At 41.5% G+C, this 13,084-nt stretch overlaps 1 protein-coding gene across 2 annotated transcripts in view; it reads right to left on the bottom strand.

The window, feature by feature from the left end:
- Positions 1-876: 876 nt before the first annotated feature.
- Positions 877-13,084, bottom strand: part of LOC137332326 (NEDD4 family-interacting protein 1) — a 51,249-nt gene continuing 39,041 nt past the window's right edge. Inside the window, exons 7-8 of one of the 2 annotated variants that reach the window (XM_067996073.1) lie at positions 2,424-2,535; positions 877-1,531 (exon numbers count right to left, since the gene is read on the bottom strand). In XM_067996073.1, coding sequence (XP_067852174.1) covers positions 2,432-2,535 — 104 coding nt within the window. In that variant the 3' untranslated portion in view covers positions 877-1,531; positions 2,424-2,431. The remainder of the gene's footprint in view (positions 1,532-2,423; positions 2,536-13,084) is intronic. The other variant, XM_067996074.1, reaches the window with a different exon arrangement.

Raw genomic sequence — 13,084 nt, 5'->3', positions numbered from 1 at the left:
ACATTTATCCCAAGATACAACAGTAAACCATGCATCAAGCAGAATAAATGAAGAGTATGTGACAATCCAAAGCTTCTAGGTTTTAGTATTGAAAAAATACCATGAGCCCCAGGCAAATTTGGCTCAATCACACACTTTTGGCATTTGGCAATCTTCACACTCCAAAAATTTCCCTCAGTTTTCTCAGTCTAGCACAGGCGCAAGGGTAGAACTGAAAACAGGGAAATTGATACCTCAGACACATGGAACTCAATTCAGCCCAGATTATATAGTTAGAGCATCTCTTTTTCTTTCCCTCCTCACCTGAAGGTGCTGATTCTGTCTGACTCAACTGGCACTGTGCCTTCTCCAGCACTTTGCTTGAGTACCCATTCTTCTTGCCTAAACCTGGATGTGAGTGTTGGCAAGCTATTTTGACTGTTGGGAAACATCACTGCCAAGATCGATCCTCACCAGAGGCCCACATGTGTACACTTTCAAGCAGATGGCACTCTGAATAGCAAATCAGGAGTGGGATTCCCTGGCTGATTTTTCCTTCCCTAATCTGGGGCATGCAGACCAATTGTACCACCCCTACTGACACACTGGCTGACTCAGCTCACGCACTGGGAAGCAAATGAGGACCCTCTGGGGAGGTCTGTATGTCTCATGCATCCGTGCTAATTGACAGGTCTTGCACAGCCAGCCACAACACAATAGTGAAACTTGCCAGGATTTGCTACGGCCAGCAGCTGGGAAGATCTGATTTAAAAAAAACAGCAATGTGAGAATGCATCAGGAAGGAGAAAAGAGAAATAATGAATGCTGAAAATATGGAATAGAAACTAGTGTGAAAGAGTTTGTACTTTCCGCTGAACAGGCACTGATCCCGAAGGCTGCTATAGAAGTCACATTTATTAGATGTTCTGATCTATTTACAGTCATATACTTTAGAACATAATAAAACCCAAAGGTACAGTCCAATACCCTTTGGCAGAAAGCACAAAAAGTGCATTAGTCTGTTCTTAAAATGCAGAAGAGCGGTTCTGCAAATGATAACACATCATCTCACCACTTTACAGAGATCTTAAGCTCCAAGAAGTACAATTATTTTAAACATATATCATGACCAGCATCATTTCTACACTGTTTTCTCTATTTTTTTAAAATCCACTGATGATAGAATCTGAAGAATAAAAGTAAAGCAATTGTACCCTCTATTGGCTATAAGGGAAAAGTGCATGCTAGGTAATGACTACAAATGAATAAGGCATTGTTAGTACATCACAGACCAGTTTTGCGGTAGCAATTCAACAGTAGCCACTACACTAAAACAGTTTAATGATTACAAGTTTTCAGCATTCACTATTAAAATTGTACATCTAAAAACATAGATACGAAACACCATCCTCCTTTTCCTTTTTAATGCAGTGATTTATTTCCCCCCCCTCTTTTGTGTCCTGGTTGTGAGGTCCACTTCCTGCAGGTGTCAGTTGCTAGTGAACGAGCTGTTCAATTTACGGATGCAGGAAATCACTCTCCAGGAAACCATCTGTAGGGGAAGAAAAAAAAAGCCTTTTTGAACTATAATGATACCCATTCTATTTTCAGGCGGAACAGGGAAAAACGGCAAGAGGATTACAGTAATACTGTCAGACATGGAAGTATCTAATGTTATATAAATACCAGAGAGTGGATAACACAATACTGTGAAAAGATAAAGCCTGTATTACACTCCCTTCCAGTCACGTGATACTGGGATCTTTCTTTCATTTTAAAAGCTGGTATCATTCTTCTTCCTGTCATTTGACTTCAATCACAAACAGCACAATAGTGCCATTAAAATGAGAAAACACCACCTTCGGTTTATTGCTGCCTGAACTCACATCCCAAGCACATTTTATGCTGCTGAAAAGGTGCACTTGGCTCTCAGAGCAGGTAGCAAATCATGAACCAAAATTGGACAATGTGCTCTTCCCCCAGCCCCCTGGAGCAACTGAAAGGTCTTGGACCAAAACATCTAGAATCTCTTTTCATGTTTCAACATTGTAAATAAAAATATATTTGTTACAAAGAAAGCCAAATTGTTTTTAATGATTACACTGGGGATGAGGAATTTTAATTGAAGTACGCTAGCTGTCACACTGAAGAGCTTTACATCTCCTGTGAACCTCAGTGGCTGAGGACATTCCAAGCTTTCTAATTTTCAGCTGGGTTTTAAAAAACATTTTGGCTCCAAACTAACTCAACACCACATGCAAATTGGTAATTCATTAACTAACCCTTACGTTTAGAATATATACAGGCCACTTTTCCTCATCCTCTCTCCAGATTGAAAAAGTGCCATGTAAATTTCAATACAGTGGATGAGGTGGCTACCTCATTGCCTGAAAAGTGTCTATTAGCAATGCAAGGCCATCATTAAATAGGAATCAGTAACAGACCTTTACCCTTAGTAGATGAAAAGGACTCTAGTCCTTGGCAGAGTGGCAAAAGTATCTGGCATTTTCCGAACCTTTGCATAATTAATGAATCCACGGAGGAACAGCAGAAATCCTGCAAGACAGTTAGCAAAAATTAGACAAATTCTTCTTGAACAAAAATAATGGAAGCAGCTGCATCATTGTTCATCTATGCATGATTTACAAGAATATATTAAAGTGCTCACGCCCTCAATGCTACATCATTTAGCTGATATGTCTTCAATCAGTGCACTATTAACAAGACAGTCTGATATAAGAAGCAGGACTTCAAAAGGTAGTAATCTCCGGATTACGCCCAGCGCCATGCGCTAGTGAGTATAGAAATACGAGGATACAGCAGATGAATGCATGGCTGGAGGGATGGTGCAGGTGGGAAGGCTTTAGATTCCTAGGGCATTGGGACCAGTTCTGGGGGAGGTGGAACCAGTACAAGCCGGACGGGTTGCACCTCAACAGGGCCGGGACCAATATCCTTGTGGGGAGGTTAGCTAGTGCTGTTGGGGAGGGTTTAAACTAGCTTGGTAGGGGGATGGGAACCCGAGTGTAGATTCAGATGGAACAGAATCAGAACTGGAGATAAAAGGCAGAAAATTAGTAAGTGACTTATGAAGGCAGAGGAAACAAAGGTTAGAAAATAAAACAGCAAGGGAGTTTGGCAGTGCTTAAAAGGTATATACCTCAATGCAAGGAGTATAGTGAATAAGGCAGATGAGCTGAGGGCACAGATAGATATGTGGCAGTACGATATTTTAGCTATTACAGAAACATGGCTTAAAGAGGGGCAGGAATGGCAGCTCAACGTTCCTGGTTACAGGGACTTCAGACGAGATAGAGAAGGGGATAAAAGGAGGGGGGTGGCAATTTTGGTTAAAGAAACAATTACAGCTATGAGGAGGGATGATATATTAGAAGGATCATCAAATGAGGCCATATGGGTTGAGCTAAGGAATAAAAAAGGGGCAGTCACACTACTGGGAGTGTACTATAGATCCCCAGTCAGAGGGAGATAGAAGAGCAAATATGTAGGCAAATCTCTCAGAAGTGCAAGAACAGTTGGGCAGTAATAGTAGGGGATTTCAACTACCCTAATATTAACTGGGACACAAAGGGCCTGATTTTAGCAGGCCTGCGGGTTTCCGGCGGGTTGGGTTTCGGGTGCGTGGCCTCCGCGCCCGGTGAAATTAGTGGGTTGCCCGCGCGATCGTAGCAGGCAATCCACTAATTGGAGCCACTTACCTGCTCCTCCGGGGTCCGCGCTGCTGGTCTGCGCGTTGGGCGGGCTGCGCATGCGCAGTACGATCTGTCAGCTGGAGGCTCTCTAGTTAAAGGGGCAGTCCTCCACTGACAGATGCTGCAACCAATGGAACAAATTACAGCATGGAGCAGCCCAGGGGGAAGGCTGCTCCCAGTTTAATGATAGACTGGGGTTGTTCTCTTTGGAACAGAGGAGGCCGAGGGGCGATTTAATTGAGGTGTACAAAACTATGAGGGGCACAGATAGAATGCATAGGAAGGACCTATCCCGTTAATTAAGGATTTCATGAGTATAATAGAGAGAAATGACTTTAGTTCTAAAGACCAAGATGCAGAATCAGTTTGGGTAGAGATAAGAAATAGTAAAGGCAAGAAGTCACTTGTGGGAGTAGTTTATAGGCCCCCTAACAGTAACCATGCTGTAGGACAGGGTACACAGGAAGAAATAATGGGGGCTTGTGAGAAAGGAACAGCGATAATCATGGGTGATTTTAATCTACATATAGAATGGAAGAACCTGATTGGCAAAGGTTGCCTGGAAGATGAGTTCATAGAGTGCTTTCAGGAGAGTTTCTTAGAGCAGCATGTTCTACAGCCAACCAGAGAGCAGGCTATTCTAGATCTGGTAATGTGTAATGAGACAGGATTAATTAATGACCTCATCGTAAAGGAGCCTCTTGGTAGCAGTGATCACAATATGATTGAATTTCACATTCAGTTTGAGGGAGAGAAGAGTAAGTCTAAGACTAGTGTTTTAAACTTTAATGAGGGCATGAAAACAGAGCTGGCTAAAGTGAACTGGGAACTTAGGTTAAGGGATACATCAGTAGAGATGCAGTGGCAGACATTTAATGAACTATTTCATAACACTCAGCAAAGATGCATTCCAGTGAGAAAGACTCTAGGGGAAGGACGTACCATCCGTGGCTAACTAAGGAAGTTAAAGATAGTATCAAATTGAAAGAAAAAGCATAAAATTCTGTGAAGACTAGTGGCAGGTCAGAAGATTGGACAGAATATTAAAAACAGCAAAGAATGACTAAAAGAATGATAAGGAGGGAGAAATTAGAGTACGAGAGAAAGCTAGCTAGAAATATAAAAACAGATAGCAAGAGTTTCTACAGGTATTTAAAAAGGAAAAGAGTAAGTAAAGCGAGCGTTGGTCCTCTAGAGTGTGTGTCTGGGGAATTAATAATGGAGAATAAATTGAACAGATATTTTGCGTCCATCTTCACTGTAGAGGATACAAATAACATGCCAGAAGTGAAAGGGAGGGAGGAACTTAAAACATTTACAATCACCAGGGAAAGGGTTTTGAAAAAATTATTAGAACTAAAAGCTGACAAGTCCCCAGGTCCTGACAGACTTCATCCTAGGGTCTTAAAAGAAGTGGCTGCAGAGATAGTAGATGCATTGGTATTAATTTTCCAAAATTCCCTAGATTCTGGAAGGGTCCCATCAGATTGGAAAATAGCAAATGTAACTCCTCTATTCAAGAAAGGAGGGAGACAGAAAGTAGGAAACTACAGGCCAGTTAGCTTAACATCTGTCATAGGGAAAATGCTAGAATCTATTATTAAGGTTACAGCAGGGCACTTAGAAAATCTCAGTGCATTCAGGCAGAGTCAACATGGTTTTGTGAAAGGGAAATTGTGTTTCACTAATTTATTAGAGTTCTTTGAGGAAGTAACAAGCAACGTGGATAACGGGGATCCTGTGAATGTGGTGTACTTGGATTTCCAGAGGCTTTTGACAAGGTGCCACATCAAAGGCTACTACGCAAAATAAGAGCTCATGTTGTAGGGGGTAACATATTAGCATGGATAAAGGATTGGTTAGCTAACAGGAAAGAGAGTAGTCATAAATGGGTCATTTTCAGGTCGGCAAGATGTAACGAGTGGAGTGCCACAGGGATCAATGCTTGGGCTTCAACTATTTACAATCTATATCAATGACTTGGATGAAGGGACCAAAGGTATGGTTGCTAAATTTGCTGATGACACAAAGGTAGGTAGGAAAGTAAGTTGTGAAGAGGACATAAGGAGTCTGCAAAGGGATATAGATAGGTTTAGCGAGTGGGCAAAAATTTGGAAGATGGAGTATAATGTGGGAAAATGTGAACTTGTCCACTTTGGCAAGAGGAATAGAAAAGCAGAACTCAGATACAGAGGGATCTGGGTGTCCTCGTACATGAATCACAAAAAGTTAGTATGCAGGTACAGCAAGTGATTAGGAAGGCAATTGGAATGTTGTCATTTATTGCAAGGAGAATGGAATATAAAAGTGAAGATGTTTTGCTACAATTGTACACAGCATTGGTGAGACCACATCTAGAATACAGTGTGCAGTTTTGGTCTCCTTATTTAAGAAAGGACATAACTGCTTTGGAGGTGGTTCAGAGAAGGTTCACTCAACTGATTCATGGAATGAGGGGGTTATCTTATGAGGAAAGGCTGGACAAGTTGGGCCTGTATACACAGGAGTTTAAAAGAATGAGAGATGATCTTATTGAAATATACAAGATCCTGAGGGAATATTTCCCCTTGTGGGAGAGACCCGAACTAGGGGCCACAGTTTAAAAATAACGGATCTCCCATTTAAGACGGAGATGAGGAGAAATTTCTTCTCTCAGGGGGTCGTGAGTCTGTGGAACTCCCTTCCTCAGAGAGGGGTGGAGGCAGCGTCATTGAATATTTTTAAGGCCGAGTTAGATAGATTCCTGATTAACAAGGGAGTCAAAGGTTATAGTAGGTAGACGGGAAGGTAGGGTTGAGGTCACAATCAGATCAGCAATGATCTTATCAAATGGCAGAGCAGGCTCAAGGGGCCGAATGGCCTACTCCTGCTCTTAATTTGTATGTTCGTATGACCTATTTCCTTTCGCAGAGAGGTCAATAGCCAGGGCTCATAGATTTGAAGTGATTGGTAGAAGGATTAGAGGGGAGCTGAGGAAAAATGTTTTCACCCAGAGGGTGATGGGGGTCTGGATCTCAGTGCCTGAAAGGGTGGTCGAGGCAGAAACCCTCAACTCATTTAAAAAGTACCTGGATGTACACCTAAAGTGCCGTGACCTAACGGGCCATGGATCAGGTGCTGGAAAGTGGGATTAGGCTGGGTGGCTCATTTTCGGCCGGCGCAAACACGATGGGCTGAATGGCCTCCTTCTGTGCCGTAAATTTTCCATGATTTCTATATAGCATTGCACTTCAAGGTGTCCTATCAAAATATTAGGCTCTGTTCATACCAAACTGCAACCACTAAAGTCACAATTTCCTTCAATCAACAATTGGGTCCTGCAAATTCTATAAACTGTAATTATGGAAATAAGGTTAGCAAACTGCAAGGTGAAGAGAAATACGACATTAGTTCTATAATGTGTCTGGATCAAACACAATCAGAAGACATGACAAGTTGACTTATTCCATTGGTTGCAGGCTGACACTTGCATAGCAACAGCTTAATAAGCAACAGCCAGTGTGGATTTAGGAGAAGTTTCTGCCTGACAAAGCTCCTCAGCTTTTTGGAAAACATTACGTAGTAGAAGCTCCTATAAGATAGTTTATTTGGACCTAGAGGAAAAGTTCCAAATGATAGAGTACTAACTAAACTAAAATTCAATGTAGAATCAAAGTAGAAAGTGGGACATCTAACAAATAGGATCAAAAATAACAGCGAGCAGAGGTGCATAGTAGAGTACTCCAGAGTGCAGTGTTTTGAACCTTATTGTTTCTTGTCTACGTAAATGATCTGGATGCAGAAATGAGTTGTAAGCTTGTTAAATTTGCAGACAACACTAAAATAGGGAGTGCAGCACAACACCTTTCTTTTATCTAGTGCTTTTAATGTAGAAAATACCCCAAGGCGCTTTATATTGAAGGGAAGGGGAGGGAAGAGAAGAAGATAAATAAGAACAACAGTAAGCTTTGGTACGAGTTGGGAGAGGTAACCAAAAACTTGGTCGCAAAGATAGGTTTTGAGAAGATTTCTAAAGGTGAAGAGAGAAGGTAGAGGAATTTAAGGAGGGAATTCTGGAGAATAGGGTAGAAACAGGTTAAGGTTCTGCCACTAAAGGTGGGAGGGGGAAGAGACACAAATGGCCAGTCAGAATAACAACGTGTGGGAGGGGATGTACTGCTGGAGGAGGATGCAGAGATAGGGTGGGGCAAGGCCATGGAGGGATTTGAAGCACAGGATGGGGATTTTAAATTTAATACTGGGGGACAGGAAACCAATATAGGTCAGCAAGGACAGAAGTGATGGGCGAGCAGGACATGGGCTGCTGAGTTGGACTTTATAGAGGGTTAAGGATAGGTGACCAGCAAGTCTAAAGACAAAAGTGTGGGTTAAAGGTTTCAACAGCAAAGGGGCTGGGAAGGGTCAGAGGTAGGTGGAAGTAGCGGTCTAGGTGATGGATATTATATGGGGTTTGAATCTCAGTTCTGGTCAAACCCTCATCTAATTCAGCCTGAGCAGGTGGCTGGTTAGGAGAATGGAGTCAGTGGTAGAATCTGAATATGATGGTTTCAGTAGGGATGGAGAATGTACCTAAGATTAAGATCTGTCATCTAACAGGGAAAACAAATGTTAAATTTAACACCGATAAATGCAAAGTATTGTGCATTGAAAGAATGAGAAACCTAGCTCAAGAGAACAGAATTAGCAGAAGATGATTTGAAAAGGACCTGGGAATGATAGTAGATTTATCACTTTCAATAAGTGGAAGCAATTAATAAAGCTACAGGTGAGGTGCCTGAAGATTGGAGGGTAGCAAATGTTGTGCCTTTGTTTAAGAAGGGCGGCAGGGAAAAGCCTGGGAACTACAGACCAGTGAGCCTGACATCTGTAGTGGGTAAGTTGTTAGAGGGTATTCTGAGAGACAGGATCTACAGGCATTTGGAGAGGCAGGGACTGATTAGGAACAGTCAGCATGGTTTTGTGAGTGGAAAATCATGTCTCACGAATTTGATTGAGTTTTTTGAAGGGGTAACCAAGAAGATAGATGAGGGCTGTGCAGTAGACGTGGTCTACATGGACTTCAGCAAAGCCTTTGACAAGGTACCGCATGGTAGGTTGTTACATAAGGTTAAATCTCACGGGATCCAAGATGAGGTAGCCAATTGGATACAAAATTGGATTGACGACAGAAGACAGAGGGTGGTTGTAGAGGGTTGTTTTTCAAACTGGAGGCCTGTGTCCAGCGGTGTGCCTCAGGGATCGGTGCTGGGTCCGCTGTTATTTGTTATTTATATTAATGATTTGGATGAGAATTTAGGAGGCATGGTTAGTAAGTTTGCAGATGACACCAAGATTGGTGGCATTGTGGACAGTGAAGAAGGTTATCTAGGATTGCAACGGGATCTTGATAAATTGGGCCAGTGGGCCGATGAATGGCAGATGGAGTTTAATTTAGATAAATGTGAGGTGATGCATTTTGGTAGATCGAATCGGGCCAGGACCTACTCCGTTAATGGTAGGGCGTTGGGGAGAGTTATAGAACAAAGAGATCTAGGAGTACAGGTTCATAGCTCCTGGAAAGTAGAGTCACAGGTGCATTGGATGGTGAAGAAGGCATTCAGCATGCTTGGTTTCATTGGTCAGAACATTGAATACAGGAGTTGGGATGTCTTGTTGAAGTTGTACAAGACATTAGTAAGGCCACACTTGGAATACTGTGTACAGTTCTGGTCACCCTATTATAGAAAGGATATTATTAAACTAGAAAGAGTGCAGAAAAGATTTACTAGGATGCTACCAGGACTTGATGGTTTGACTTATAGGGAGAGGTTGGATACACTGAGACTTTTTTCCCTGGAGAGCAGGAGGTTTAGGGGTGATCTTATAGAAGTCTATAAAATAATGAGGGGCATAGATAAGGTAGATAGTCAAAATCTTTTCCCAAAGGTAGGGGAGTCTATAACGAGGGGGGCATAGATTTAAGGTGAGAGGGGAGAGATACAAAAGGGTCCAGAGGGGCAAATTTTTCACTCAAAGGGTGGTGAGTGTCTGGAACGAGCTGCCAGAGGCAGTAGTAGAGGCGGGTACAATTTTGTCTTTTAAAAAGCATTTGGACAGTTACATGGGTAAGATGGGTATAGAGGGATATGGGCCAAGTGCAGGCAATTGGGACTAGCTTAGTGGTATAAACTGGGCGATATGGACATGTTGGGCTGAAGGGCCTGCTTCCATGTTGTAAACTTCTATGATTCTATAAAGCAAACAGAATGTTGAGACACAAAGGCATTACTGTGGAGTATAAATTCGCAGAGGTAATGCTGAGGCTTTATAATCCACTGGTCAACCCTCACTTAGAATAAATATTGTCTGACATTCTGGTCACAACAATTAAAAAAGGGAATTGGGTACATTGCAACAGGTAAAGAAAAGAGCAATAAGGATGATCCTTAGTGTAAAAGGGAGGCGTTATAAGACAAAGCTTAAGCTCTACAGTATGGACAGCAAGTTAACGTCTGACTGCAGGAAAGTATAATATATTAAATAGCATATAAATAAGCTGAAACCTGAATATTATTTTAAAGTCCGTCAAGCCACTAGAACTCAGAGCAGATCTTAGGAAAGGAAAATTTCACTAAAAGGTAATAAATGTTTGAAATAGCCATACAGGTATGGCAGTGGATTGAAAAGCATTAGGGGAGTTAAAGATGCAGTTGGGTGCTGGACTGGGTTACTTAAAATAGGGTGAGATTGATGGGCGGAATGAACTTTTCTTTTTCTGATGCTCTTATTTATTTTTTCTTTTAGGACAGGAAGGGTGGAATTCGAAAATATAATGATCCACATTGCACACTGCATTCAACTGCACCCATACACTCAACCTTTCACAGAGATTAGCAACAGTAATATATTTCTATATCCACTAGATCGCTCAGCACTAGATAGTTCAACACAGCTGCTTGGATTTTTATTTATTTTCCAATTTCTCCTCTCCTCTTCTGAAAGTTCATGCTTGGTATTAAGTAAAGAACATTGCATTTCAGAAGCATTTATATCAAGCAAGATACTGAAAGTTAGTTTGCTGCACCTTTTTATTGTATTAGTACACTTTGGTATTTATGTCACTGTCAGGCAGGGCTGTACCCCAGGGAAGCCTGAATACTGCAAATTTTATCTTCAGTCAGCTTTGATATGATTTCCAACATTTTATTTTGTTAGATTTTATTGTGAAACGTGAAGCCAGAAAGTTGTGTTTGCTGGGAGGGCAATATTGCTGACATAAAATTTTAATACAAGTCAGTGACCCGCTCAGCATGGATGTCAAAGTGCTGCATGCAGCATCTGCTATTACCTCATGATCATGTTATTTTGAAGCATTTGTGAACAGAAGAATTGGCTGTGCTCTCTCAATGAGCAAAAAAGCTGCTGAAACATATTAAAAACTAAAATCACAAGGAATATTTAAATTGGATTTTTTTCCCCTCTTGCTAATTTCCTTCCTTCCTTAGTCCAAGCTGCGGTACATTCCATGGAAGCTGGTTACCCTCTGGGAGCTTGCCTCAACAGTGAATGTTGGTGGACTATTCAATTGCAGAAGAGGAGGAAGGGAGGCAATGCAGTTGAGCCAAATACTAACCCGACCCCATGTCCATACAGGCAGGCTTCCAACAGGGGTCGCTGGATAATAATCAGGAGCAAGACCCTTGGCAGAGTCTCTTCCCTCCCTCCAACACCCAAACAGGTAAGCTGAGGCCAACTGCAGCACCTCTATCACTACCCCCTGCAATCAATTCAGCAGAGACCAGCAATTGACACTGGTGTTACTTGTATCCATGTGATTTATATCAATTAGTGTTAATTGTATTCAGGTGGTGTGCGTCAATAGGAGCTCTCTTATATCCATATATGAGAGCTTATCGAGGGTGTGGTGTGGGCATTGTGGATCTCTGTGAATAAAGGCTTGGAAGCAACTGAAGACCAGGGTCTAGTATTCTATCCTTCACCAAGAGCTACCCAACTTGTAAGAACTGGGACCGTCCTGATCTGTATGGCTGAACTACATACTGCATAAAGTCGCTGGGCCATCGAGCCAAACTGTAATTTTTAAGCCAAGTTTCTTTTAGTACCTTAGGGAAAAGTTCACAGAAACAAAATTCTCCCTGTGTATTTCTCCGACATACTATGCTTTTTAAAAATGAAATACTATTTATAATCGTGAAGTGTATTTGAAAGTTGTCTCCAATATGCAAATCAACGCAAGGCGGGCAAAGGATTCTATTACAGGAACAGATCTACATCTCTGCATTCATATTTTACAGGATGGTTTGGTCACTTTCATTACAGTTTATTTCAGCTGGTGAGTTGCTCATCAAAAAATAAATGACATTTAAAAAAAAAACTCAACCCAAATCTGGTAAGACTGCTGTCTGAAAGATTTAGTGAAAGTTGCAGAGATGAGAGTATGAAGTGAAACATTGCAGGCTCAATTCTTTCACTTGTTCTCCTCCATTTATAAAAATAAACTAAATAGACAGCCCAATCTCGGAACAAGAAACCATTTTCCTTCAATTACTGTACAATATTAAGAAACTCAATCGACAAAAGATTATTTTGTAGATGCAATCAATCTCCAACACCTTTATGATTTTTTTTAAATACAATATCTTATTACAAGAAGAAAAGTCAGAAAGTACTGTTCGCTGGTGGGACAATTTTGCTGACATAAAATTTTATGCAAGTCAATGTCCAGCTCAGCACTGATGTCAAAGTGCTGTACTCAGCATCTCACATCCCTATATAATCAGGTCATTTTGGAGCATGTGGAAACAGAGTAATGGCTCAATATGCTGTTTCAATATGCACAATAGCTGTTGAAATATATTAAAAACTGAAACAACATCACAACCTGGAGCAATCAAAAACCGCATATTTCCCTGGAGCTCTATAAATCCTGCGCTACAATTACCCGACAGCAGGGACACATAGAACCAGACAAGATGGTGGCAATGGGAGGAGACACACTCAAAGCTGTGGCTAATCTTCTTCATCCCCGATGGGGAGATTTGCTTTTGCAAAATGCTGCTTTGTGGCCTTAAGGAGAATATACAGTCTTGCTGAGGCTATGGCAGACAACCCTAGGGTTCATCTAGCTACTTAAGCAAATATTCAACAGATTATGCTGCCTGAAATATTTCACTCCCCCATCCACATGAATTTGTAAAAGTTTATTTTTGCCCAATTTTATAGATGCCATTCATTTGCCTCATGCTGCACACTATTCTCTGGTCAATGCAGCTGATGGGAAATCTGCTCCCAGGACTCAATGTTCCCACCTTATGCTGACCATTTATACTATACTAAATACTGCATTCTTATGCTCACCAACCTTTCTCCGCTCCTCATTCCCCCAGTGCATA

Source organism: Heptranchias perlo, chromosome 14, assembly GCF_035084215.1.
Source record: "Heptranchias perlo isolate sHepPer1 chromosome 14, sHepPer1.hap1, whole genome shotgun sequence".
In the NCBI taxonomy this organism is placed as follows: Eukaryota; Metazoa; Chordata; class Chondrichthyes; order Hexanchiformes; family Hexanchidae; genus Heptranchias; species Heptranchias perlo.
Note: the sequence above shows the minus strand (reverse complement) of the source record. Positions and strands in the feature narration are given on the sequence as shown.